Consider the following 27,092-nt stretch of genomic DNA (forward strand, 5'->3'; position numbering starts at 1 on the left):
TACCTTTGTTACTCTAGACACGATTGTCCAATGTTCTGTTGGCCAGCCTCCCACCTCAAAACCTCTCTAAACTTGTGCTCATCCAAACCTCTGCTGCCTGCGTGCTTGCAACAAGTCTTATTCATCCATCCTACATTGGATCTGTCAACTAGCTCATTTGAAAATTCTCATCCTTGTGTTCTGAGATGTCTCTGTGGTCTTGCCTCTCCCTATCTTTGTAGCCTTCCTCTAACCCTATAACCCTCATATTGCCGTGCTCCTCCAATTACAGCCCCTTGTACATCTCCAATTTTCATTGCTCCACTACTGGCAATTGTGCCTTCATTTGGAATTCTCTCTCTAAGCCTTGTCGTCTCTTGGCTAAGCTCTCCTTTAAGACACACACCGAGCCTAACTCTTTGACCAAGTTTTTGATCATCAGAAGTAGTTGTAATATCTTCTTAGGAGGCTTGGTGTCAAGCTTTGTCTGATGCTACTCTTGTCAAGTGTCTAAGGGCACTTTATTATTCCAAAGATGCTATATAAATGCAAGTTGTTGCTGAGGAGAGAGAAGTAGGTTGGATGGAAGGTTCGGACCAAGACTGAGATGGCTGAAGGCTTTGCCACTAATAGTGATACAGGAGCCAAGAGTTACTGGATTGCAGGACACAGAAGGGAACATCAGGGTGAGTATTCTGCAGCTTTTGAACTGCTCAACCACTCCCTTATCTCCACCTTGGATACCGTCGCCCTAAGGAAAAATCTTACTCTCTCCCATTCAGGCCCAGCGTTTGATCCTTGAAGTCTACGGGCCACAGTTTTAGCCTATTTGGTGCACAACCTGCTAAACCATCCATTGGCAAATTTAACAGACGCATCAAGCATAATCGGGCATTGCTCTCCTCTGCCAAAACTATTCATTATTCTAGAATGAGCCTTGAGAGTAAAGATTATCCCCTTATTTTTCTTCCACTGTCATATGCCTCTTTACACCCTTCTCCCCTACATTCACCACTAACAGCAAGCGCAAAGAGCTCATGGTCTTCTTCGTCAGTGGGGTCCTGAACATCCATTCAGCTGCTTCTGCCTGACCCCACCCTTTCCTTACCCACTGAGTCAAACTTCTCTCAACGTTGCTCCCTGCTGTATATCTGATCCCATATATTTTCCTAGTTTCTCTATTTAGGGGGAGGTGGTGTTGTGGCATTGTCGCTGGACTAGTAATCCAGAGACCCAGGATAATGCTCAGGTCTGAATTCCACCATGGCAGATGATGAAATTTGAATTCAATAAAAATCTGGAAATAAAAGTCTAATGATGAAACCATTGCCGATAGTCACAAAAACCCATCTGGTTCACTTATTTCCTTTCGGGAAGGAAATCTGCCGTCCTTAACTGGTCTGGCCTACACAGCAACTGCCCTCTGAAATGGCCTAGTAAGCCACTCAGTTGTATCAATCTGCTAAAAAGTCGAAAAGGAATGGAACCGGACGGACCACCTGGCATCGGGATAGAACATCACTTGGAGGAAGCACTGAGAGTGGCAAAGGTGCACAAGATATTCTGGGTGGGGGACCAAGAGTGGCTTGGTAGCACCACTACTGACTGAGCTGGCTGAGTCCTGAAGGTCTGTGACAGGTGGGGAGGGAACCAACAAAGAGGGAAAAGCATACTTGACTTCATCCTCACCAACATGCCTGCCCCAGATGCATCTGTCCATGACAGTATCGCTAGGAGAGACCACCGCACAGACCTTCTGGGAACAAAGTCCCATCTTCACATTGAGGATACCCTACATTGTGTTGTGTGGCATTACCACCGTTCAGACCTAACAAGTCAAGACTGGGCAACCACTAGGTGCTGTGGGCCATTAGCAGCAACAATATTGTACTTAACCACAATCCAAAACTTCATGGACTGGCATATCCCCTACTCCACCATTACCACCAAGCCAGGAGATCAATTCTGGTTCAATGACGAGTGCAGGAGGGCATGCCAGGAGCAGTCCCAGGCATACCTAAAAATGAGGTGTCATCCTGATGAAGCTACAACACAGGACTACTTGCATGCCAAACAACATAAGCAGCATGTGATAGACAGAGCTAAGCGATTCCACAGCCAATCGATGAGATCTAAGCTCTGTAGCCCTGCCATATCCAGTCATGAATGGTGGTGGACAATTAAACAACTCACTGGAGGAGGCAGCTCCACAAATATCCCCATCCTCAAGATGGGGGAGCCCAGCACGTCAGAGCAAAAGATAAGGCTGAAGCATTTGCAACAAACTTCAAACAGAAGTGCTGAGTGGATGATCCATCTCGGCCTCCTCCAGAGCTCCTCAGCATCACAGATGCCAGTCTTCAGCCAATTTGATTCGTGATATCAAGGAACAGTTGAAGGCACTGGATACTGCAAAGACTATGGGTCCTGACAATATTGTACTGAAGACGTGCTCCAGAACTTGCTGCGCCCCTAGCCAAGCTGTTCAAGCACAGCTACAACACTGACATCTATTCAGTAATGTGGAAAATTGCCCAGGTATGTCTTGTACACAAAAAACAGGACAAATCCAACCTGGCCAATTACTACCCCATCAGTCTACTCTCCATCATCAGTAAAGTGATGGAAGGGGTCATCAACAGTGCTATCAAGTAACCTGCTACTGACATTCTGTTTGGGTTCTGCCAGGGCAACTCAGCTCCTGACCTCATTGCAGCCTTGGTTCAAACATGGACAAAAGAACTGAGCTGCAGAGAAGAGGTCAGAGTGACATCGGGGCAGCATTTGACCAAGTGTGGCATCAAGGAGCCCTAGCAAAACTGGAATTAATGGGAATCAGGGGCAAAACTCTCTGCTGATTGGAGTCATACCTAGCACAAAGGAAGATGGTTGTGGTTGTTGGAGGCTAATCATCTCAGCTCCAGGACATCACTGCAGGCGTTCCTCAGGGTAGTGTCCTAGGCCCCACCATCTTTAGCTGCTTCATCAATGACCTTCCTTCCATCATACGGTCAGAAGTGGGGATGCTTGCTGCTCATTGCATAATGTTCAGCACCATTCGTGACTCCTCAGATACTAAAGCAGTCCACGTCCAAATACAGCATGACCTGGACAATATCCAGGCTTGAGTTGACAAGTGGCAAGTAACATTCACACAAGTGTCAGGAAATGACCATCTCCAACAAGAGAGAATCTAACTAGCGCCTCATGACATTCAATGGCATTATCATCGTTGAATTCCCTATCATCAACATCCTGGGGATTATCATTGACCAAAAGCTGAACTAGACTAGCGATATAAATACTGTGGCTACAAGAGCAGGTCAGAGGCTAGGAATTCTGCAGAGAGTAACTCATCTCCTGACTCCCCAAAGCCTATCCACCATCTACAAGGCATGAGTCAAGAGTGTGATGGAAAACTCTCCACTTGCCTGGATGAGCGCAGTTCCAACAATACTCAAGAAGCTTGACACTATTGGCACCCCATTCACAAACACTCACTCCCTCCACCACCGACACACAGTAGCAGAAGTTGTACCATCTACAAGATGATCTACCAAATCTCCTTAGACAACATTTTCCAAACCCATGACCACTACCATCTAGAAGGACAAGGGCAGCAGGCACATGGGAACACCACCACCGGGAAGTTCCCCTCCAAGCCACTCACCATCCAGACTTATATATCGCCATTCCTTCACTGTCACTGGGTCAAAATCCTGGAACTCCCTCCCTAACAACAGTGTGTGTGTACCTACACCACATGGGCTGCAGCGGTTCAAGAAGGCAACTCACCATCACCTTAAGGGAAATTAGGGATGGGCAACAAATGCTGGCCTAGCTAGCGATGCCCATATCCATGAATGAAAAAAAAATCTTCCCCTCACATTCTCTGAGCTCGTTCTGTTCTGAGCTCATTCTGTCCACCTCCTGTACTCCCAATTATGGACACTTCTACATCCCTGATTTCCTTTACCACATTGGTGGCAATGCCTTCACTCTTCTCAGACTTCAATTACAGAACTTTCTCCCAAAACCTTTCTGTCGCTCCTCCTTTACAACTTTCCTTAAAACCTACTCCTTTAACTAAGCTTTTAGTCACCCTTCCTTATATCTCCAGCTTTAGCTGGCTGTTAATTTCTGTCAGATTTCACATCCGTGAATTGTGTTGGGATGTTTTTCCATGTTAATAGAATTACATAATTGCAATCTGTAGGTGAGCATTTCAAACCCACTGTGCTAAGGGACAGGGATTCAGCATCAGTTGGCAAATGCAGGAGTGATGGATAAAAGTGCTGAGGTCAGAAGGTCAAAAGGGGAGTTTTTGGAAAATTGAGGGCATTGGTGGTGGCACAGATGTATTTTCAGTGGAATGAAGTAGGGGCGACAATAGCTAAAGTTGCAAATTCATCTTAGAAATATGCTGTCTGCTGATTTATAAGGTATACCACATCTGCAGCACTGAAGTAGACTGTATTAATGAGTTCAAGATACAATTTGATGCATATCTAGTCAGACATAAGATCGAGGGATATGGTTTATTTAGCCAACCTCCCTGACTCAACAAGGTGACTCCAGGAATTAAAAGTCCTATTTTTTTCTAGATGTTGGCAAGTCACAGAAGTAATGGGACTTCTATAATTATAATGCCCACAAAACAAAATTTGAAATATTTAGCTGCAATTTGTTATAGTAAAACCAAAATTATCTTGAAACATGCATGTTCTAAGATCAACATATTCTAAGATCAGAGCAACAAGCAGTTTAACTTGTAAATAAAACCACTGTAACACACTCATGGTTGAACAGATTTATCTCACATATTGAATGTACCAGTTATTTCACTGTTACACACATATTCTCTTTTAGTCGTATCCTTTCCGAATGATGTTGTGTTCACTGAACCGAAATTTTCTAAGCTCACTGATCTCACTGGAACATGCAGTTAGGAATCAAAATAAGGATTAATTCAGTAATAGAGGTACTCCTGAAACAGGCCTAGCACTGAATTGCTACAGCAACACAAATTAAGATTTTAGAATGCTAAAACAGCTATGCAAATATAGGATAAAAACGACTAGCAGTGAGTCGATTCAACTATTCCAGGGATGTTAAGTGCAAGAGGGAAGCTCAAACTACTAATATGACCAAAATCCTGAATCATTGACAAACTAACTGCCACAAATTTTTTTTTTAAACCTCAAGTACAGCACACAATTTGACAGTAGTAGAAGGGTTATTTCACCCTTGTCCTCCCTGTTTCCCACCCTCCCCACCACAAATATGGCAGGAAACTATATCACAAGGTATCCGATTACTATCCATCTTAAGACTGTAAACACCATGCTAGTTAAGGCACACATTAAATTGCAAACTTCAAAATGATAAAATCTGAAATTAATAATCTAATTTTAAGGTACATCAAGCTATATCTTCCTACTGACAAAATCAACAGTGTAATATAATTCTTTAAGCCCAACAATACCAATTATAAACAGTGTCACAGCAGATGCATGCAAGGGCTACAAAGTTGCCTTGACAACTACGGTAACAGGCCACATGAATACTCTCATTTGATGTGGTCAACAGTAGGCATACGCAGAATATAGTGGCAAATCTCCAAAAGTACAGCATTGACGTCAGAAGGTTGTGCAATTGCCTCATCTTGGCTCTAATCTATAAACAATGAACAAGCACTGAACATCCATGCAAAGGAACTAATGTCATGCTTGCAAAACATGGTCCTGAAATTAAATACATATAATGCTATCTGGAGGAAGAAATTCAAAGCAAGCCAGTAACAGTTTTCTTCTATAAAGTTGTTCTCCTATCCTTCCTCCCCCAACTCCAGTTAAGACCACATACACCAAATGCATTCAGTAAACTTCTGAAAACTGTCTCTAGTATTGAGAGTTTTGGTTTAACATTAAAAATGTTCAGATAAATAATATCCAAAAACAAGTTCTTAAACAATAAATGAGAAAATCATATATTTAAATACACAGAGCCAAATGGTCGCAAAGAGTGGCACAGATGCAAAGAGTCAAATAGCCTTCTTCTGTGCATACTTTTATGATTTTAATTTTTATTAAATTATAAATATCGGGCTGGTGATGTAGTCTGCACATATACTATTGCAATGCATTAAAAATATGAATCCCTAAACAAAATATATCTACTATCCAAAATACCTTTATGCCAGCTTGGCATTTAATAGGATTGTGTGAAATGATTTATGCACATGGTCTAGATTTTCTTCCATTTACAAAAGTCCCTACAGCAAATTATGATTCCACTTCACAGAGCTAAAGGATAGGTTAACAGTATTTTACCATGTGTGTGTCAACATGGGTACTGAGCATCACAGTTGGCACACTTCTATCTTTGGCCCATAGTTTTGGATCCAGCTGTGAGTAAATGCAGTGAAAAAGTCTTTCTGTGCTAGCTGTAAGAATGATACAAGAAATCGAAGCAGAGTCAATCCACACTGACAGAGTAAAGGGGAATTTATTCTGCCTTTAAGTCTTGCTATACCTGACCAGAGAGCAATCCATCTAACAGCAAATAATCTGGAAAAACAAGTGCATATATTTGCAATGCCACTCTTTTCCAGAAAGACTATTTTCCTCATGGATTAATCCAAATTCAAAATCCAAGCCTTTGTAATACTGAATTTCAAACCTACTCAGAGGTATAGATCAACGTTAGAATTTTGAAGAATCTTATAAATCCCAAGCAACTATATCCAACTGCAGATAAAACCCAAGATTTTCCCAAATGAATGATCTTAATACAACTATAAAATCAGATTTACTATCAGACTACTCAGCTACATTGCCAGCCCAATGTTTTAAGTCAGTAAAAGAAATCCTCAAATGAAAGACAAAAATGCATTTCTGAAAAAGGTACAATTAATCTAAGCACAACTCAGATGCAATTAGTGTTATTATCTGTTCACTCAAGCTGTCATTTCAGTTAGAATTTAAAATAGTCTTCACCATGTTAGAGCACTCAATTATTTACAAATAGTTTGGGATGGTGTAGAGGCAGCAAATGCACTGGGGATGGATTTACTGACAGTCCTTCCCAAATCACACCTTTGCGTATGCAGGTTGCACTATATTTCTACATAACACAAAACCCAAAAGAATTTTGTTTTCTTAGTAAGTGGTAGAGAAAATATAAATGTAGCTTATTTCATTGAATAGCTCAGCACTAAAGTAACAATTATGCACAATATATGTCAACCATGAACACAGAAACAAGCAAACATTTACTTTTCTATCCCTACAAAGCATTCCTGTTTAACACTCGCCTTCCTCATGTAGCTTGGGGCACCTGTGATGTCATCGGTTCTGTACTTGAAGCCATTCCACATACAAGTGAACAGCAAGGCTGGGATTCGTTAGAATATCCCACATAGTTTCTTACAAAAAGCTGGATAACGAATACTAGGTTATTAAGATGAATGCCCATGATATCATGAACATATCCCCTCCCATGCATTGCCTATGTAATATTTAACATTTCCTTTCATTTTACTCCTTAAATCTTTTCCTGTTTTCAAATTTACTACATCCCTGTAAAAAGGCCAAAAACCCATCTAAAACGGAATAGGAATTGAATTCATAATTAACTATAGGTTCATGATACAGCTACAATTTCAAATATAAAACTATGCTTTGCTATTTACTCATAAACCATTGAAGTCTATCCCAATTTAATAGCCATTTATTGAGCCCTTTTGACCCAATTTTGAATTTTCAGAAAGCACTCCATAAGGTGAGGCTTGTTAAAACATTCAGGTGTATAGTACTGGCATGAATAGCTGCTGGCTGCTGTAACAAGTTTAGGATTAATGGGTATTCCTCAGGTTGTCAAGGTCCGTGGAAAGTGGCATACTCCAGTTAAGTTTGGGTCTAGATTTGCTCTACTGATGATTTGGTATATAACGTTGAAGTTTGCTAATGATTAACAAAATAAGGTTTTACTTGTAAACAATGAGGAAAAAATGCAAAAGGCAAGTTTAGTAAAGGAGAATATCAAGAGCTACAGGTTACTTAATGTAGAGAATTGAGAGTTAATACGTCTTTGGAAGAAAAAGGAATCTAGACTTTATGGGAAGATGTTGCAGAGTAAAAATGAATAGAGACACAAGTGGTGAAACTGCTCCACTCCAGAATCACAAAATAGATGGATTGTAAATTGATAGCCCATTTTACACTGCAGCCAATTTTCTTTCCCAGCTACTGCCCTTATACCAATTTCACCACCATAAATCTTGAAAATAGAAGCCCAGGCTAATAAGGAATCATGTAATTATGGCACTTTTAATGCTTTGTAGTAAATGCAAATGTTTCTACGCCACTTCAAATAGGTGAAATTATTAGACTTCAAGTGGATATAACCATTAGTTTTTTCTTTGTTTACCCGCTATTACCATCAGTACTACGGACCAAAACATTTGTAGCAAGTCACCAAAGTGACCTCAGCATTCAATGCAGTTAATCCATATGATACAGGATGCAGTCCATACCAACAACAGGACCTTGCTGGGTGATGTACATGCAAAGCGAAGCATAGGACTACAGCAGTGCTTTGTAAATTATTTTACAATGTTTTAACTCACTACTATCTACTCAAGGGTAATTAAAAATGAACAAGTGCTGAACTTGCCAGCAATGCCCATATCCCATGATCAAAGAAATAAAACTCTTGAAAATTAACATGACCCTCGAAGCCAACAAAAACAAAACGGTAATAAAACAGCATAGTAACATTCAGTATATGAAGTTCACATATTATAGGTCAACATATAAATATGAAAATGTGTTTTTAAAGTACTTTGTAAAAATGTTATTTTATATCCTCATGTAGGTTTTGGCTATTCCCTACTGGCAGAAGACTCAGTGAAGTCCCTTTTCCCTCCACACACACACATTGTAAAATGTCCCTCTCCTCCAACACAAACTCTCTCACATGCCTCTCTTCCCAGCCCCCTCTCCCCCACCCCCCCAACTCACTCACTCAGCAGGGGCCTTCCTAACTGCCTTACAGCAAAACTGGGCGGCTGTGGGGCCCCCACAAGTTCCTTCATGTGCAGGCCGCCGTGACTGAAAACTGGCACAGATTCACTATAATTAGCCGAGATTGGGGCTTTGCTGCACCCTCCTGGGTAGTTAGTTGTGCTGTGTCAAAACATGTCAATTAATATGTCTGTTTCATCCTATTTTGCAAGGACTCTCGTTCAGATTTGATTCAAAGGAGGGCTCATATTATACATAAAAAAACGTACCAGTCCAAATTAGCAGCAGGGGGGGGAAGTTGTTAAATTAATTTTAAAATGCTAATTAATCTAAACACGGTTGTTCTAAGTCTAGTTAGTTAATGAATAACATTTTTCACAATAACTGCATGTTTGATTCTCAATATACTGACGTTGCATTAAGAAAGATTCTTAAGTATTGAGTTTTTTTCTTTTTTTTTTGCAATGGGCAAGTATTTTGCAACATCTTGCATTTTAAAGCTAATTATAGTATAACATCTCACCAAATAAAGAAAAAAAAGTTTGGGTCATGTGAGTTTTTTAATGCAGCGAAAAATTCTGTAATTTATTTGTGCTGAAGATTGGAAGTCATCAACCTCCACATTTTCGCTTCCAGTGCAAAAGTTTTAACATCCCACTCTCTTAACTTGCCAAATCAATAAATAACATGCAGTGTAGAATCTACTTCACTAATTTTGGGAATTTTCAGTTTTGACATCTTCAATGACATTCCCTGTGGTTGCTATTTCCAAGTCTTGCAGAGAGAAAAAAAGACTTCTGCATCAGATTCAGGCTCCACAGCTCCCTCCTACCCCATTGGGCCTTCCGAACCCTGTCTATGCTGCTCTACCCCTGCCCCACCCCGGTAGGAAAATTCTGCTACTTATATCATAACCTGCAGCAAGTTCTGCATACCCATCACCCCTACACTCAAGAGGCCTACAGTGAGAGCCCCAGTCCCCCAATAGCTCGAATTGAAAATTCTCATCCTTGCATTTCAAACCCTTCGTGGAAACACCCTATCCTACTCTGGTAACATTCTCCAGCCATACAATTCTCTAAGAACTTTGCATTCCTCCAGCTGTGGCTTCTTGTGCACCCCACTCCTTTTGTTCCACTACGGATGCCTTGAATTCCCTCCCTAACACTCTCCACATCCCTACCTCTTTGTCCTTCTTTAAGGCCCTTCTTAAAACAGACCTCTTTGACCAAGCTTTCAGTTACTCCTCCGAATATCAGGATCTTTGGCTCATCATCAACTATTGTCCACTTACACTTCCATGAAATTCCTTGAATCGTTGGAACATTTTTCCATGTTAAAGATGCTATATAAATGTGGTCTTGAGTCCATTAAATAGGGATGAATTTTACAGCCCTCCCCTCCAGCATATGTAAAGGTGGGGGGCACGTAAAATAAAATGGATGGCTAGATCACCGCCTTCCCGTCCAAATCTAGCAGTCCTGTATATTATGGTGAGCAGGTAAGAAATCAGCCAGCCTGCCCACCCTTAGATCACTTGAGGCCCTTAAGTTGCCAACTGAAGGCCACTTAAGGGCCTCTTTCTGCCTCTGCTGCCATAATACCACCGGTGGGGGAAGGTGGAAGAGAAATGGTCAGCTTGCCACTTTCTTAACTTGGGGTAAAAGGTGGGAAGGAAGGCGGAGGGGGGAAATAACTTCTTTGGTGGGGGTCCTGTGTGCCCATCAGATGCACCTTCCCAAAATGGTACATCCTCTCTGGTCTCTAGAACCCAACCCACAGCCTCCTCCTTCACCTCTCTAGGGTCCTGAACCATCCCAAAAAAATCTCAGACTTACCTTTCAGTTTGTTATCCATGGATAATTTTCTCAAGACTGCTTGCAGTCCCAGGAGTGCCCACCACTGCATTCTGGCACTGCTGAGACTGCTGGCTAATCAGCTTGAGGGCAGAGCTTCCTGTCCATGAGGGGCAGAAGTCCCACTCTCACATTGTTAAGGTTCTCCCAGAGTACTGGTGACCAACACACTCCCCTGCTTCCCTCTCCTCTGTAAAATTCACCTCACAGAATTCATTTTAAATTAGAACATGCAAGTTGTTGTTTGGTTAGAAAGTTAACTTCCTTTAGTCTTTCATAGTTCTTTAACTAGCAATCAGGCCACCTTAGTTTTTGAATAAGTCCTATTTTTCAATCTGTATGTCTGTTCACAAGTGGGAGTTTCAATATAGTGGCCACTGAAAAAAATGAAACACGCCCCAACGAGCGAGAGAATTAACCCAAGGAAAAGTCAACAAGAAGAAAGGACCTTTAACCGATCATTTTCATCTTCTAGTGCTCCAATGCACAATACCTTGTATACAAGTGCATTTTGAACTTCCACCTTTGATTATTCCCTTTCTAGTTTTAGCTAAATGCTTGTCACCTGATCAAAAATGTTTTTAGTCTTAATAACAAGGGGATTGGAGTACAGGAATAAAGAAGTCTTGTTAGAGTTGTACAGGGTTTTGATGAGACCACATCTGGAATAGTGTGTGCAGTTTCAGTCTCCACATTTAAGAAAGGATATACTCGCATTGGAGGTGGTACAGTGAAGGGTTGCTAGATTGGTCCCTGGGATGAATGGGTTGTCCTATCGTGAGAGGTTGAGCAAACTGGTTGTATATTTTCTGAAGCTTAGAAGAATGAGAGGCGATTGCGTTGGTTCATACAGGATGCTGAAGGGACTTGAGAGGGTAGGTGTTGAGAGATGTTTCTACCGGTAGGGGAATGGAAAACAGGGCGGGGGGAGGGCACAGTTTCAGGATAAGGGGTTGTTCATTTAGGACTGAGAGGAGGTGAAATTATTTCGCTCATAGGATTGTGAATCCTTAGAATTCTCTCCCCCAGAGGGGTGTGGATGCTCCATCAATTAATACATTTAAGGCTGGGATGGGCAGATTTTTGGTCCCTCAGAAAATCGAGGGATGGAGGAAATGGCAGGGAAGTGAAGTTGAAGCCCAAGATCAGACATGACTGTATTGAATGGCGAAGCAGGCTCGATGGGCCATCTGGTCTACTCCTGCTCCTATTTCTTGAGTTTTCTTAGACCAGAATGGCCTAGTTCCCTTAAAGTATCCATTGATTAATAATTTGAAAATGAAGTACTCACAGGCAACCACAGAATAGCTTTGCAAGTTCCTTGTGACACTACCATTGATAAACCATACAGTCTGACCCATTCCAGACTTCATCCTACTCTACAAAATATTTACTAATCACCCATCATCATCAGAAAAAAAAGTATGAATTCCTGCCATATGATGCCTAAAAAATTGTCACCCTACTTAGTGGCTTTACCATTTCATCTAGATTAGTATACTTCTACTATATGTAGTATGCAAAAGGTTTAATGGCAAGAAATATGGAAAACAAACTTAATGAATTTTCATGCATAACAAGTAGCTGTGGTGAGAGAATGGCTATGACTCAATCTCAAGGCTCTGATTTAAATTGCAAGCTAAACATCCATTATCCTGCAGCAAGTTGTTTGATTGCTGTGTCAATCAGTTTCACACGTCAGAAAATAATTTAAAAAATGCAATATGGGTTATAGCCTTATTTATTCTAAAAGTCACGCACTAGCATTAAAAAACAAGTTAACTCTAATAAGATATAATCTTTCACATGACCTTCACAAATAGAAACCTTACTTGTAAGTTACCATGCTGACATGAAGAAAATACATTTCATCTCTTTGAACCAGATGTGGTATAATGTATGCTGATCAGCACATTGAGCCCTTAGGTTTATTTGGCATATAATTGCTACCTCAGTACTGACCTTGTTAATGTGAATCTGTTGTTGCTGGAACTGCTGTTTATGTTTCTCCAGGAACTGCTGATGTTGCTGCTGTATGACCAGCTGTTGCAAGGCCTGTGCGTTCTGTGGAAGCGGCGCTGACTGTGTTCTTCCTAATGGACGGTGCTGTCTAAGCTTATGTATGGAAGGTGAAACTCTGTCTGGGCCAACAAGCGACTGTGGGTGAATGGGCAACGCTCCCAATCCTGAAAGATACCAGTCTAAGATATAATGCAGAAAACAGCAGAAGAAAAAAAGGAGGGGAAGAAAAATGGCTGTTGAGTAATTATGGCAACAAGAGGCTATTGTAGCCAGCCATTTTCTACTTCAAATACTCTGTTTCAAGTATTTTAATTTCAGGAGAAAAATCTAAAACAACAAGAACTTCAACATTAAAGAGTTTTACAAATCTAAATTAATCTGCAAAACAACATTCCAACTGATTGTAGTGTAACAGTTTTAGCAGAACTATCTCTCTAAGGAAAGAAAAATTACTTTTATGCACTATAAAGACTGGCAAAATTCAAGTCAAGTCACTTTTAAACTTATTGCCAGAACTGAACCATATAACAGAGGACAATATAGAGTATCAAATTTCACAGCATTTTCAATATGTAAATGCTATTTAAAGACACCAGATGATTACATCGATGATACTCCAGCATGCAACCTCTCTTGACTACTTCGGTTGAATTCCACGTCATAACCAGAGAGATTTTTCTCATCGGTTTGGCATCTGCAACTCAAAACTGGCATTAACAGTCCACTAGAAAATAAACTGGTTTTCCTTTCTTTCCTCCACTAATTTTCTCTCTCTGTCTGAAAGTATTGACTCAATGTTGATATATGATTCCAAATGTGCCAATTCCATTAATTGATCCAAGTAACCACTACTATGAGCCTTTTCAGTGAACATTGACAGGTTTTCAATACCGGCATGGGGGCTTCACACCCTAGCTTGATCCTGTCCTCTCTTGATTTTCAGCTGGAATCACTAGATAGCATCAAGAGTGTAAAACTAATTGAATCTGTCCTCCCTAACTCAGGGATGCTGCAACTAATTCTATTGCTTTTATTGCCTTAGGCAACGTATTACAGCAGTGACCCATTTCAGTTTAAAAATGGGTCATTTATATGTCCCACACGCATTAGGATTCCTGCAGTTCCACACGCCATAAGATTGGCCTTATCGCAACCTTGTAAATCGGGCCTAAGCCTTTTGCTCACCATGAAAGCTTGTTGCTAAAATAGGGCACATCAAAGCTATCCTGCAGGATCATGGCTACCCTAATCAGATCATTGCTCGCTGTATATTGTGCAAACTCATAAACGGACCCAAGACCACCACTTTCAGTCCTGAAAAGTGCCCAGTCTACCTCAGTTTACCCTAAGCCGTATCAAAGATTTGAGCATCAGGTGAAGCTAGCCGTTTCTTGGTGTTACAATGCAATAGCAACACGAGTGGTATTCTCCACTAACAGGATGCTGCCATCAAGCATGTTCTGCCTGTCACACAAATAAATAATATAGTATATGAATTTCTGTCTCTTTGTGATGCCAGGTATGTAGGCCATACGTGCCAACAACTGGCAGATCGTATCAAACAGCATGTCCCTTCAGCTATTTGCAACAGGCAAAGTACTGACCATACCCAACCAGCCTGTGCTTGTAAAACTCAAAAACATAGTGTCCAACATTCGATGTGATTCCGAGATTGGACAACACTTGCTAAACAATCCTAACTGCGCTAAGAATTATACTGGAAACCAATTTAAGATTATCAGTCGGGCTTGTAGAGTGGTTCATTTACATATGCTGGTAGCTACATATATTCACACACAGGGCCCTGTCCTTTGCAGTTAGAAGGGTCATATCCACACACTGTGCCTTTTTCAACTAAACAAAAACACAGTTCCCTGGTTCGCTCCCCATGGGAATTCCTTGACGGAGTCAACCTGCCTGGTTTGAATTTGAAGAAAAACTTGGCAGTTAACTGTTCCCTGGTGCATTCTCTATGACAATGCCTGTACCAGAGTCCACTCGCCAACCAATCAGCATTCTCTTCTCATGCAGCATAAACTGTTGTTCCCTTTACTGTTGGTATTCTTGCTTTCCGTCTTGCACGCTTCATAAACTTATACTCGTCCAAAACTCTGCTGCCCGTGCCTGAACTTGCTCCAAATCTAATTCACACATGATGAGTGCAAGATGAAAAGTTTCAACAGCATGTCTCTTTAATCAGCAATACTCAAGAATTATAAAAAAAATTCCTGTCAATTAAGATTTCCTCATCAGCAACTGAAGTGAGATAATGCATTAAACATAGTAAAATGTTTCAAGGTACCTAACAAAAGCAATATCAATAAAAACATTTTTGACACTGCACCACAGAAGGATAAATCAGAAAAGTTGAACAAAAGCTTGAAGGAGAGTTTTAAAAGAGGAAGGAGGTAAAAAGGCAGTGAGGTTTAGGGAGGGAATTCCAGAGTTTGGGGTCAACGTAGCTGGAAGCACAGCTGCCAATGGTGGAGCAGGTAAAATCAGGGAAGGCAAGAGGCCAAAATTTGAGGAGCGCTGAGATCTCAAAGGCTTGTAGAGCTGGAGAAGCCTACAGAGATAGGAAGGTTGAGACCACAAGGGATTTGAAAACTGGTGCTGTTTATTGGGGAAGGTTAGCATGCACAGAGGTGATGTGTGAATTAGATCTGAAACAACTTCAAATACCAGCAGCAGAGTTTTGGATGAGTATAAGCTTATGAAGTGTGCAAGATGGAAAGCCAGTCAGGAGTGCACTGGAACAGTCAAGTCTAGAGGTAACAAAGATAGGTGACAGTTCCAACAACAAATCAGCTGATGCAGAGAAGGAGTTGAGCAATGCTATGGAGATGTAAGTAGGTTGTCTTGGTGTTGGTGCAGGTGTCTAGTCGTAAACTCATCTCGGGGTCAAGCACAATACTGGGTTGTGAATGGTCTTGCTCAATGTAAAATGGTGAACAAGGGAATGGAGTTTGTGGCAGGGGCCAAAGATATGACCTCAGCCTTCTGAATGTTTGTTTGGAGGAAATTGCTGCTCATTCAATATTGGATGTCAAGCAAGCATTGTGATAATCAGAGACAGTGGAGTGCTCCAAGGAGGTGGTTGTGACTACAGAGTTGAGTGTTATTGGCACATATTTAAAACCAGATACTGTCTTTTTTGGATGATATCACTAAGGTGTAGCATGTAGATGAGAAACAGAAAAGGGCCAATGACAGACCCCAGGGGGACCAGGGATAACAGGTTAAAAGGTGGAAGAGAAGTTGTGGCAGATGATTCACTGGTTAGAATTAGATACCTAAGAATGGAACCAAGCTAGTGCAGTTCCATCCAGCTGGACAACAGAAGAGAGGTGAAAGAGAATGGTGTGGTAAACTGCTGAAAGCTGCAGGTTGATTGAGAAAGATGAGAGGGGACAGTTTGCCACAGTCAATCACAAAGAATGTCATTTGTGACTTTAACAAGGACCGTTTCAGTGCTGTGGATAGGTCAGAAACCTGATTGTTGGGATTCAGGTATGGAATTGTGAAAAAGATAGGCATGAATTTGGGGAGCAATGTAATGTTCAACGACTTTGAAAAAGAAAGAGAGGTTTCAAATGAGGCAGTACTTTTGGCAGATAAAGAAGGGTAGGTTTGTTGAGGAGGGGGTGGGGGTAGAATGATAGATTTAGAGCGACAGCGCCCAAGGAAAGAGAATTGTTAGTAATAACATCCAAAATGAGACACAGCAAAGTAAGTTGGTCAAAAGTTTGGTTGGAACAAACCTAGAGGGCAGGAAGTGGATCTCATGGACAAGATAAGGTCGGACAGAGCACTGCATTAGATGGGCTAGAATCTCAAGAAAGATGGGAGTTCTGGGTCAGGGTAGCTGGGAACTTTAGGGGCTGTTTGTCCCAAAGAATTAGGGGAAGGAAGGGAAGGGACAAAGGCAGCTGACCAGATGCTCTTGATCTTTCTGACAAAAAAGTCATGAGCTCCACAAATTCATTGCTGAAGGTGAACTTTGAAACTTCCAGACAACCACAACTGAACCCAAAGATCTGGCAAAATGCCACAGATTGGTAATTAACATCCTTGGCTTGGTAACTAATAACAGGAATGAGGAGTCTCAGGACATTTTTGCTCCAGTAGTCAAAGAAAAATGTCAAACCACATCTCAAAACTCTTCATAGAAAGAATTAGTTTGAAATACAATGACCATCATCACATAGACAAACAGGATACCATTTTAGGGTCAGCAAGATCCCTTCAACAGTCATGAGATAAATAACCAGTTCAATTGCTTTTGATGGAAGAAATCTTGCCCAGGACACACACATTCCCCATTCAGCATCAGATAATGTAATTGATTCTTTAATTCCAGTTGAACCACTGGAAGACATGTTTTAAACATGTGCATCCCCAAGGAGAAGTATTAAATCTCAATTTCAGGACATCAATCCTTACTACACACCAAAGTAACATTTCCATTTTCCACACCAGCTCTTTGACTAAGTTTGACAATATAGTGTCAAAGTGTGGCCAATTATGGAAAATATTGCACTGTGAAATCCATAGGTACTGGAAACTTGGGACACTGACAACTGTCAGAGAGAACAGACATCCCATCAGTCTGGGTTGGGTTCAAACTCAGGTCCCTGAGTGAAAGAAGCAGTTTTTTAATCTCCTGTACAGCTCAGTCTCAGAGTGTGGTTATTTTGTTAAACAGGTATTGAAGGGTCCAGGAAAAGGAACAGTGCATGAGAACACGTGCGACTGCAGAAAGGGGCTGTTTTAGTAAGGGACAAAATCCACCTATAGGTCAATAAAATTAGGTCATATACACCAAGGTGCAAATGTTTTTACTAAATAGAAAAACATCTTCACAAATTTTGAAGTTATCTTCTTTTCCCTTGTTACCTCCCTCCAAGCACTGCTGCTTGAGCAAACAAGCAGACAGTCAACCACTTCTTGGGCCTCTGCCACAACAGCTTTTGAGCTAGTTGCTGGTGGCTACGCTAGAATGACTTGGATGACTCAGCTCTGATTTTAAGTGAACAGGCTGAGGTCACAACTATAATAGTGAGTATTAGCTTACAAGTGTTTAATATGTACATAGAACATTTCTTGGATTGCTCTTTCAAGAGATATTAACACCTCTGCTTAAAAAGGTAAAGGAATTTCACATGAGCACACTCTTTTCTATCCCAACCTTTGCACTGTGTAATTTCAAAGGCATAGAAATCAAGCTTCCTTTTACTTAAAATATATGTACCAGATACTCTCTTCACGCTGTTGAATCTCTAGTTGTTATAATTAGAAAAGATGAATCTCTTATACATACCTGAATCATTCAAAGCACCTTTACAAAGTTACTTACCAGTTACTAGTGGACTCTGGGGTGTAGGTTGGTCCAACAAGACCATATGCTGCAATAGAGGTGTATGCCCGCTACTGCCATCTTTATCCAATGTGGCAATGTAGTGTGGCAGATGAGTACCAGCAATAAATGGAGTGTTCAATGGGAGTCCTTGCATGCCCACTCTCTCACTTTCTGCCTGTCCAGAGGCTCCCTGCACGCAAATAGAAAACACATTGTACAATTACATACATGTTTTGTGTGAATAATCGCACAAAATATTTTAATAATAATAACCACAGTTATAATTCTCCACTATAATGGATATGTAAGAAATTTTATAATATACATCTGACTAAAATGGTGATAAATTAACTGAAACAACGCTTGAATAGAAATTCAGGGAAACCTCAGTAGAACAAAGAGTTTGGCATTCATTTTTGAAGTATCAGTAAATATTATGCATCTCTTTCAAAGTTCACAAATGGGGAAATCTTAAAATGTACAAATCAATTGATTATTTTTGGGTATAAAAATAATGAAATGTATTTCAAATAAATTGTTACAAGAAAGAAATGTAGTATTGCTAAATTATACATTTGAATATAAAATCCATCATACCATTTCTACCAAAGTACGTAATTTTAAAAAATCATGAAATTATAAAACTTCAAAAATTCAATAGGAGTCTATGTCACAGATGCCATTTCTGTTGTATCCAATTAGAGGCAGAACCAATTTGCTGAATATCCCCATCCTGAACTGTGGTGTGATTGCAAGAGACAGGGCTGAAGTGTTTGCAAGTGTCATCAGCCAAAAGTACTGACAGGATGATTGCACTTCACCACTTCCTCGTCATTGGAGATACCAGTGTCGGGGTTTACTCCACCCGACATTCATAAATGGCCGAGTCAAATGAATGCAGAAAAGGCTATGGGCCCTGACAATATCCAGGCTTTAAGACTGACAACCTGTGCACCAGCGTTAGTTGTCCCCTTAGCCATGTTGTTCCAGTAAAGCTAGGACAATGGTAACTACTAAACAGTGTAGTTATGCCCCTCCTACAAAAAATAGGATAAATCTAGGCCAGCAATTACCATCCTACCAGCCTCCTTCCAATCACCAATAGTGATGAAAGGAGTCACCGAGTGTGCCATCAAGCAACTTCTACTCATCAATACCCTGCTTACCGACTCTCAGGTAAGGTTCCACCAGAACAACTTGGTGGCTGATCTCATCATAGCCTAGATCCAGACATGAGCACAAGCTGAATGCCAGTGAGGTGAGGTGCAGCTCAAGAAGCTCAATGCCATCAAAAGCAGAGGAGTTTGACTGGTGCTCAATATCCACCACCACCGGCACAGAGTGATTGTAAGTATACACATGATGCAATTTAGCAATTCATCAAGGCTACCTCGATTGCACCACTCTCTTCTGCAACTCTACCGTGGAAAAGGATGAGAGCCAGTGTTGTGGTAATCACCTTAAGGATCTCTTCCAAACCGCACACCAACCTGCCTTGGATATATATCGTTTCTTTACCATCACTGGCTCAATATCCTGGAATTCCCTAATTAGTACCAATGTAGGAGCATTATTACCCCAAGCACTGCAGCAGTTCAAGGAGAAGGCCGAATCACCTCATGGTAACAAATGTGGTCTTGCCAGCACTGTCTACACCCCACTAATTTTTCTTTTTAACAAAAACTACTTGCTTCCCTTTGGGCGGATTAATATATCAGGAGAATCACTTGTGTAATGTGCAATGGAGCACTGCTTACTATTCACTCTGCAATTAGTGTAAGGGTCAAATGTTCAGACAACAGCAATTATACCTTGAACCAGATTCCTTCCTTGAACTTCACAAAGCTCTAGTGAATTTCAGGATCAGGCCTCAGAGTATGACTGTGCCCTGGGTTCTATTCAATGTGGAGTGTATTAAAAATTATGAAAATAAGTAAACCCACCCAACAAGTTTAATGTTTTTCCCAGCATAGTTCTCTCCAATTTCCTGCACAAGAGGCATATCTATCTGCTCTTAGATCACTGATACTGCCGAAATGAATGCCTGCAGAGTTGGGAGAGGGGGCAATAAGGCCTGCTTTTCAATCCTGGCAGGAACTGTCCAACCTTCACCTGGTGCCTCTAACAGCTTACCCAAGATCATGAACTCACTGTGTGGAGAAACATGGGTGTGAACCTGTGCTTCAAAACTCCAAGCTACATTGCAGAACCAAAGTACACTGACATATGCAGAAGAAAATCACCCTAAATTGCCATTTATTCCATCACATCCATTTGTGCAATGGAAGTGGGGGGTGGTGGGGAGGAGCAATGGCAACATCCTCCAGTTTACATGGCTGCAGGTTGGAGGATTGCTTAACACAACTGACGGCATCTGCCCACAAATGCTGGATCTGCTCACAGTTCCCCAGCTGCCAGCAAAATTTCTACCAAAAGAGCTAAAGGAATAAATGAAATGGAAGGCTAGCCACTAACAGATTTCAAATTGTCTACTGGATGTTTCCACTGTAATTTATTAATGGTACATGTGAAATATCAGATGGTTCAAGTACTTACACTAGAGGGACCTGTGGCTGGCAGACCTAAAGTTATGTTGGGCAAAGATGGTGAAGTATATAGAGGCAATTGCGTCACTGAGCCATCTCGAGCAACCAGTTTGTGAGGCAAAGTAGACTGAAAGAGGAAAAGGACAGTATATGAATTTCAACAATAAAATATATTTTTATCAATTTGCCACTTAAGTGGCAAAAACGGCTCATTTTATTGAACTGATTTTTCAATGACATTATAAAACTAACATTTTAGAATCTGGCCTCCAAAAGATCAACCATAAACTTAGATTATCACCACAGTAAACGTTCCTTATTATTGTAAGCTATTCAAGTGGTTTTATCTACAAGAAGGCAGAGTGCCTTTGGTGTTGCTGATTGGTGTGTGCTAAAGCATGTGGTATTATTAGTCACATGATTACGACAGGCCAGGTTTCAAAAAGCAAAAGGTGAAAACTGCTTGATATTATCCCACCAAGTACAGTTTCTTAACTTTATAAATTAGCACTAGAAATATAGAAAGAGATGAGTGCTGTGAAAAGGCTTTTACAAGCTCATTTCGTAAAAATATCGTTGAAAGGTGGGACCACTTACAATGGGGACATTGTGTACCTAAAAGGATGCTTTAATAAGTACCTCGCTTCAGTATTTACAGACAAAGATGGAATTATAACAGCAGAATTACCTAAGAATAATATGAAAAGGACACTACTGGAGATAAATATTCAATAATAAATTATTTTGATAAAGTTAATAGATCTAATAACAGACAAGTACTAAGTCCCAGAAGGCATGCACACCAAACTGATGGGGAGATTGGGGAGCAGTCAGTAGGATTATTAAATATAATTTTTCAAAAAGCATCTTTAGAAACCAGAATTACATCAAAATACTGGAGGGTGCAAATGTTACACCCCTGATCAAGAAAGGAGAAAGGGTAAGCCAGGAAATTACTGATCCTAAGTTCAGTTTCATCCAGGGTTGTGGATAAAAGCTCCATAATAATATGGAATTAAGTTAACACTTAGAAAGCAAGGAGCTAATTGGGATCTGTAACCCACATGTCATGTTTGACTGATTTAATTGTTTGAGAAAAATCACTGTTTAGATAAAGAGATACTCAGGATCACAGAATTGTTACAGGTCAGGAGGCTGCTACTTAGCCCATCGTGTCTGGGCCAGCTCTCTGAATGAGCAATGAATGCTGCACCTATGCAGCAGATGCTGTGAATATGGATTTTTAGAAGGCATTTGCTAAAATTTCACACAGTTATAAAAATGATGGCATATCGTAGAAAAGGGTATAGAGCTGTATGAGTAAAGACAGCAAGAGAACATGGGCAAATAATATGGATAGGTGGGATGCAAGTAGTGATGTGCCCTAGCATTCTGTTCTGGGATCTCAATCTGTATTAATGTAAATGATCCAGGTATAAGAAGAATTAAGGATTGCGGATGCTAAAAAGGGAAGTCCAAAACACCGGGGAACAGTGCAACAGGAAATTGGTTAGCAGATTGGGCAGATAGATATAAGATGCAGTTCAATGCAAGGAAATGTTTAGTAGTATATTTAAGCATAACCTAAAAGGCAAGATTCTGAACTGAATGGAGGAGCAAAGATTTAGAGATACAGATAGGCAGATCTTTAAAAGTGGCAGTGCAAGTAGAAAAGATCATGAAAAGACAAATGTGATTCTGGGTTTATGCACAGGGGTCATTGAAATCAAATGCTAGGAATTTGTAGTTCAGTTTGTACAAGGCATTGTTACCTCATAGTTGGAGTATTAACATGCTGTTCTGGTGAAATGAAAATTCACTTCAATGATACCAGGAATGAGAAGTTATAGTTTTGAAGAAAGGTTAAAAAATTAGGACTCCACTCCCCCCTCCCCCCCACCCCACACACCCACCACCACAGGAACAAAGATGGTAAACAGGGATTGAATACAAGTTTTCAAGATTGTTACAGTTTTTAGAGATTAAATATTGAAAGACTATTTTAACCGATTGCTAAATCAAAAACAAGGAGGCATGAACTCAAGATTACTAGAGGATAAAGAAGGGAGTTAGAAGATTTTGTCCCCCACAAGCGAGGGTTATTAGAATATGGAATGTTATACCACAAGTGGATATTGAGGCAGGGATTACAGCAGCTTTTACCAAGGAAAATGAATGTGTATTTTAAAACAAGAACATTAAATGATACTGTGACCGGCAGAGCAATAAGCTTAGAGTAAATTGCTGCAGTTGAAATGTGAGCACTGGCACAAGGCCAATGAACTGAATCACCCCTTTATTGATGTCATCTCTAACATTATAAAGCAATTCAATTATCACGAATGAGCACCTCCCACTATTCTAGCCACCCATCCCACCTGGTCTCTTCACTCGCTCCATCCTTCTGCACCTCTCTTCTAGACATGCATGGTGCTGTTTCCCACCCCTTCATCAGAGCCAATCTACTTGTCATCAATTCCATATCCCTGTCTCATCTCCTGTCCACTTCATCAGGCCCAAACCCATGTGTTCAGTGGCCAGAGGGTTCTCTGCATTTGTTGATGCCCGAATAACTTGCTGTTCAGAGCAATGTGGGATATTTTAAGTATTTGCACAGGTTCAAAGTACTAGAACGGAAGATCAGCCTAGTCCCCAAGTGCTGTTTGTAACATTCTAAAAATAGAATTGAAAAGCATCAGGAAAAATGCTGTGCAAATGAACTAATTAACAGGTACCAGACTCTGCAAGCAAACACCATTGCTCAAAACTCCTGCCACTGGCATTACAAGTAATAATGTGAAATATCTGAGTTTTTTTTTCAAATTAATGATTTTTAAAATTGCTGAAAAACTCCGAAGATCGAAGGCTTATGTTTCAGAGAGTTTAATACATGTACAGTCCTTTGAAAACTGATAAAAGGATTCAAAAACATAAAGAAATATATAACTTTTAGGTAAATCACTTATTTCATGTTTTTTTTTAAACCTACAAAAAATTGTTTAAATTACAATAGGGGAGTACCAGCATTGATCTCGGACAACTTCAAAAATGTGGCCAGAAGTCGTCATGTTGCAACAAAGATTTTGTTTTTAATATAATCAGACCTTATTTTAATCTTACCTTTCTAAAAAAAACCTCCATATATTTTACATTTCTTTCTTGACATGGTTCTTATCTTTGTTCATTAGCATAAGGAACTATTCTAAGGTTGGCAAAGCAATTTCTCCTAGGTTAGGAAGTGTTGATATAAACTCCTGGTTGGGGAAAGCACTTGGTATTCCTTGAAGCAGGGGTTAATAGAAGATGTAGGAATAAAGACCAAGATATAATAAGAAACAACAATTACTTGCACTTATATAGCACTAAGGTGGTAAAACTTCTCAAAGCAATTCAGAGGCATTAAAAAACAAAATCACCAATACAATATTGGGGGAAATGATCAAAAGCTTGGCCAAAGAATAGCTTCTAAGGAGCTTCTTAAAGGAAGAAAGAGGAAGGTGAGGAGAGGTTTAGGGAGGTAATTTCAGAGTTTAGGGTCTCAGCAGCTAAAGGCATGGTTACCAATGGTGCAGCAATTAAAATCAAAGATGCTCAAGAGGCCAGAATTAGAGGAATGCAGCGATCTCGTGGCGTTGCAGGGCTAGATGAGATTACAGAGAGATAGAAGCCATGCAGGAACTGGAGACAAGGTTAAGAATTTTGAAAATGAGATGTTGCTTAACCAGGAACTAATGCTGGTTGGCAGCTTAATGGGTGAACAGGACCTAGTTCGAATTAGGACAGGGCAGCCAAATTTGAATGACCTCAAGTTTGCGTTGGGCAAAATATGAAAGGGTTGGCCAGCAATATGTTGCCATAGTTGGGTCTATAGGTAACAAAGGTATGGGTAAGGGTTTCAGCAGCAGTTGAATGGAGGCAGAATTGGGCAATATTTTGGAGTTGGTTTAAAATTGTCTAAGTGATGAAACAGTCAGATATGTGGTTAGAAGCTCACCTTGGAACCAAACCATCTAGTTCAGTCTCAGTTAGCTGCCAGGGAGAGTGTCAGCGGAGACTGAACAGAGTTTGTAATCGAAGACAACATCAGAGTAATTTATTTATGATGACTAAATAAATCTGATTCCGAGTTTTCCAGGGTTTTGGGGATCAAATTGCCTTGATAATCACACAAACTGTGGACAGATGGACTTGACTGGTTGAATTACTTTTTCTTTTTATGTGGACATGTGTAGCATGTGGTTTGAAACAGTTTGATAAGTGACATTTCAACTTGCGTAGCCTGATCATCAGAGACTGCAATCACGTGTTTCTATTTGAATTAAGGAGGGTGGGGAACCACAGAAAACAAACCATTTTAAAATCAGAACCAGGGCTGGAATTTGTTACCCCAACACTTCCAGGCGTAACATTTACCACAGGAAGGTTACCTCGGTTGGCATGTTGGTTGCCGATCCTGCTATCCCATTTTCTGTAGTGATGTTGTTGGAGCTGTTGTTGGGGGAACTTGGGCCAGATCCAGGAGCACTGTTACAAGCTGAATCTGATAAAACAGAACAACAAATAACAAAATATCACTAAGGAGACTTCAAGTTTAGAATACCACATCACAGGCTGCTTCTGTTAAGTCACAAATGAATACAGTAATAACTACTTGTGTGTTATTGAAATGCCACACTACATGCTTCTCCATTTGCAAACATAATACACGTTTCAAAAGAAAGCTGCCCAACTTCAATCTCCTTTACCCACTAGGGAAGTGTTTTGTGCCACTTCTCACCAACTGATATCAAAAAGTTATCATGGAGATTTAAATCTAGAGTACTACTCTATGCAACAGCTATCACTGCACTACCACCTACATCTACCTATTACAGAAATGGTGCTCCTCATTCTTTGAATCAATATGACATAAATTATAGGAACTGCTCTATTTCTCCGCTAGCCCAGTGGAAGAAATCTGTCATTCTGATTTGATAATACTATCAATATTGACTTGGGAAATTCTGTTTCATTAAACAGCCTTTTCAAGAGCCTTATCCTCAAGGATAACTATGTCACATCTGCCTCTCCATTTGAACCAGTAATGACTTTAATGACTCCTTGAAGGGTTGATCAACGTTGACATAGAATCTCCAAGAACCAAGTTGCTGTGAATTCTGGTCTGCTGCAGATACCTTCTCAGGTTCGTCGGTGTCCGTTATTCTTTTAATCAGTATAAATGCTTCACTTTTATGGGACTTAAGTCACACTTCTCTAAGTCAATTGTACAATAGGGTAATTCATGAATGTGGCAACAGCACTCTGTGATCTATACTGGATGTTTGTGTCCTTCATAAGTACAGTTTGTCAATCTTGCCAATAGCGGGCTGAACAAATAATTAGTGAGACAATGCTGGAAATGAATAGTTAAGTCATTTCTCTTTCTCACATAGGTGAGCATACTGAGTAAGAGTTATGACTGAAATCATTTATTTCAAATGACTATAGTACAACATAAAGAACATGTCACACATTCCTAAACCAGTGGATTGTCCTACTCAATTCTTACAAGAGCTGTCCAGCAGAATTGCATCAGCAAAGCTGGGTTTCCAACACACTCCATTTTGCTCTCCATTGAAATTAATGGGAGAGTAATATTGGGTGGGGTATACATCCCATTCAGTGGGTTTAAAGTTATTCACATGGTCTTTACAATATAATGGGTATGAGGTGTTTCTGAATACAGGGGCAAGCAAATTAGTTGCTTATTTACAGTCCACGAGGAAATATTAAACTAGCTGATTAGCATGTTAATTACCTACTGTCATCTTTGTAAAGAAAAGAGAATTTGTCTCGATGCCTTTCGCTTTTTTTGGAAAAACCTCACTATGAAAAGTAATTGTTTGTTCCATATCTTTCTGTGGAAAAGTGATCAAAAAATCCAGAAACTTGACACAAATTTCCCATCTTGGATCCTGACCATGAAAAGACACAAGGATGAGGCATGCAGAAACTTCCTAATTTCTGAAGCCAAGAGGTCATCAAGAACTGTTAACTTTGCTGTCTGGATCCTGTAACAAGTCTGATTAACCAGATTTGGATGGCAATTTCACCTGTAGCTGACCACAAACGTCTAACACTCCAGATCACCATCTTCCGGCATTAGAGGCTTTCATGTTAATTATGACTCTCTGGGATAATGGATCACAACTTTGTTCTCATCACCTGATTTCAAAGAACTTCTGTCACTCAGTGACTGCAAAATTTCTTCAACAATAGAGATCATTTCCTTAACCATCAGTGTTGAAGGCATGGCCTGCAAGTT

At 40.4% G+C, this 27,092-nt stretch overlaps 1 protein-coding gene across 13 annotated transcripts in view; it reads right to left on the bottom strand.

Moving 5' to 3' along the window:
* The window catches only part of hdac4 (histone deacetylase 4), a 454,869-nt gene that overhangs the window by 97,751 nt on the left and 330,026 nt on the right, over nucleotides 1-27,092 (bottom strand). For 9 of the 13 annotated variants that reach the window (XM_041201588.1, XM_041201585.1, XM_041201580.1 and 6 more), the window contains 4 exons: nucleotides 25,216-25,328; nucleotides 20,799-20,915; nucleotides 18,240-18,432; nucleotides 12,824-13,062 (listed from right to left, as the gene is read on the bottom strand). In XM_041201588.1, coding sequence (XP_041057522.1) covers nucleotides 12,824-13,062; nucleotides 18,240-18,432; nucleotides 20,799-20,915; nucleotides 25,216-25,328 — 662 coding nt within the window. The remainder of the gene's footprint in view (nucleotides 1-12,823; nucleotides 13,063-18,239; nucleotides 18,433-20,798; nucleotides 20,916-25,215; nucleotides 25,329-27,092) is intronic. The other 4 variants (XM_041201590.1, XM_041201589.1, XM_041201587.1 and 1 more) reach the window with 1 other exon arrangement.

The sequence above is a fragment of the Carcharodon carcharias genome, chromosome 12 (assembly GCF_017639515.1).
Source record: "Carcharodon carcharias isolate sCarCar2 chromosome 12, sCarCar2.pri, whole genome shotgun sequence".
Classification (NCBI taxonomy): domain Eukaryota; kingdom Metazoa; phylum Chordata; class Chondrichthyes; order Lamniformes; family Lamnidae; genus Carcharodon; species Carcharodon carcharias.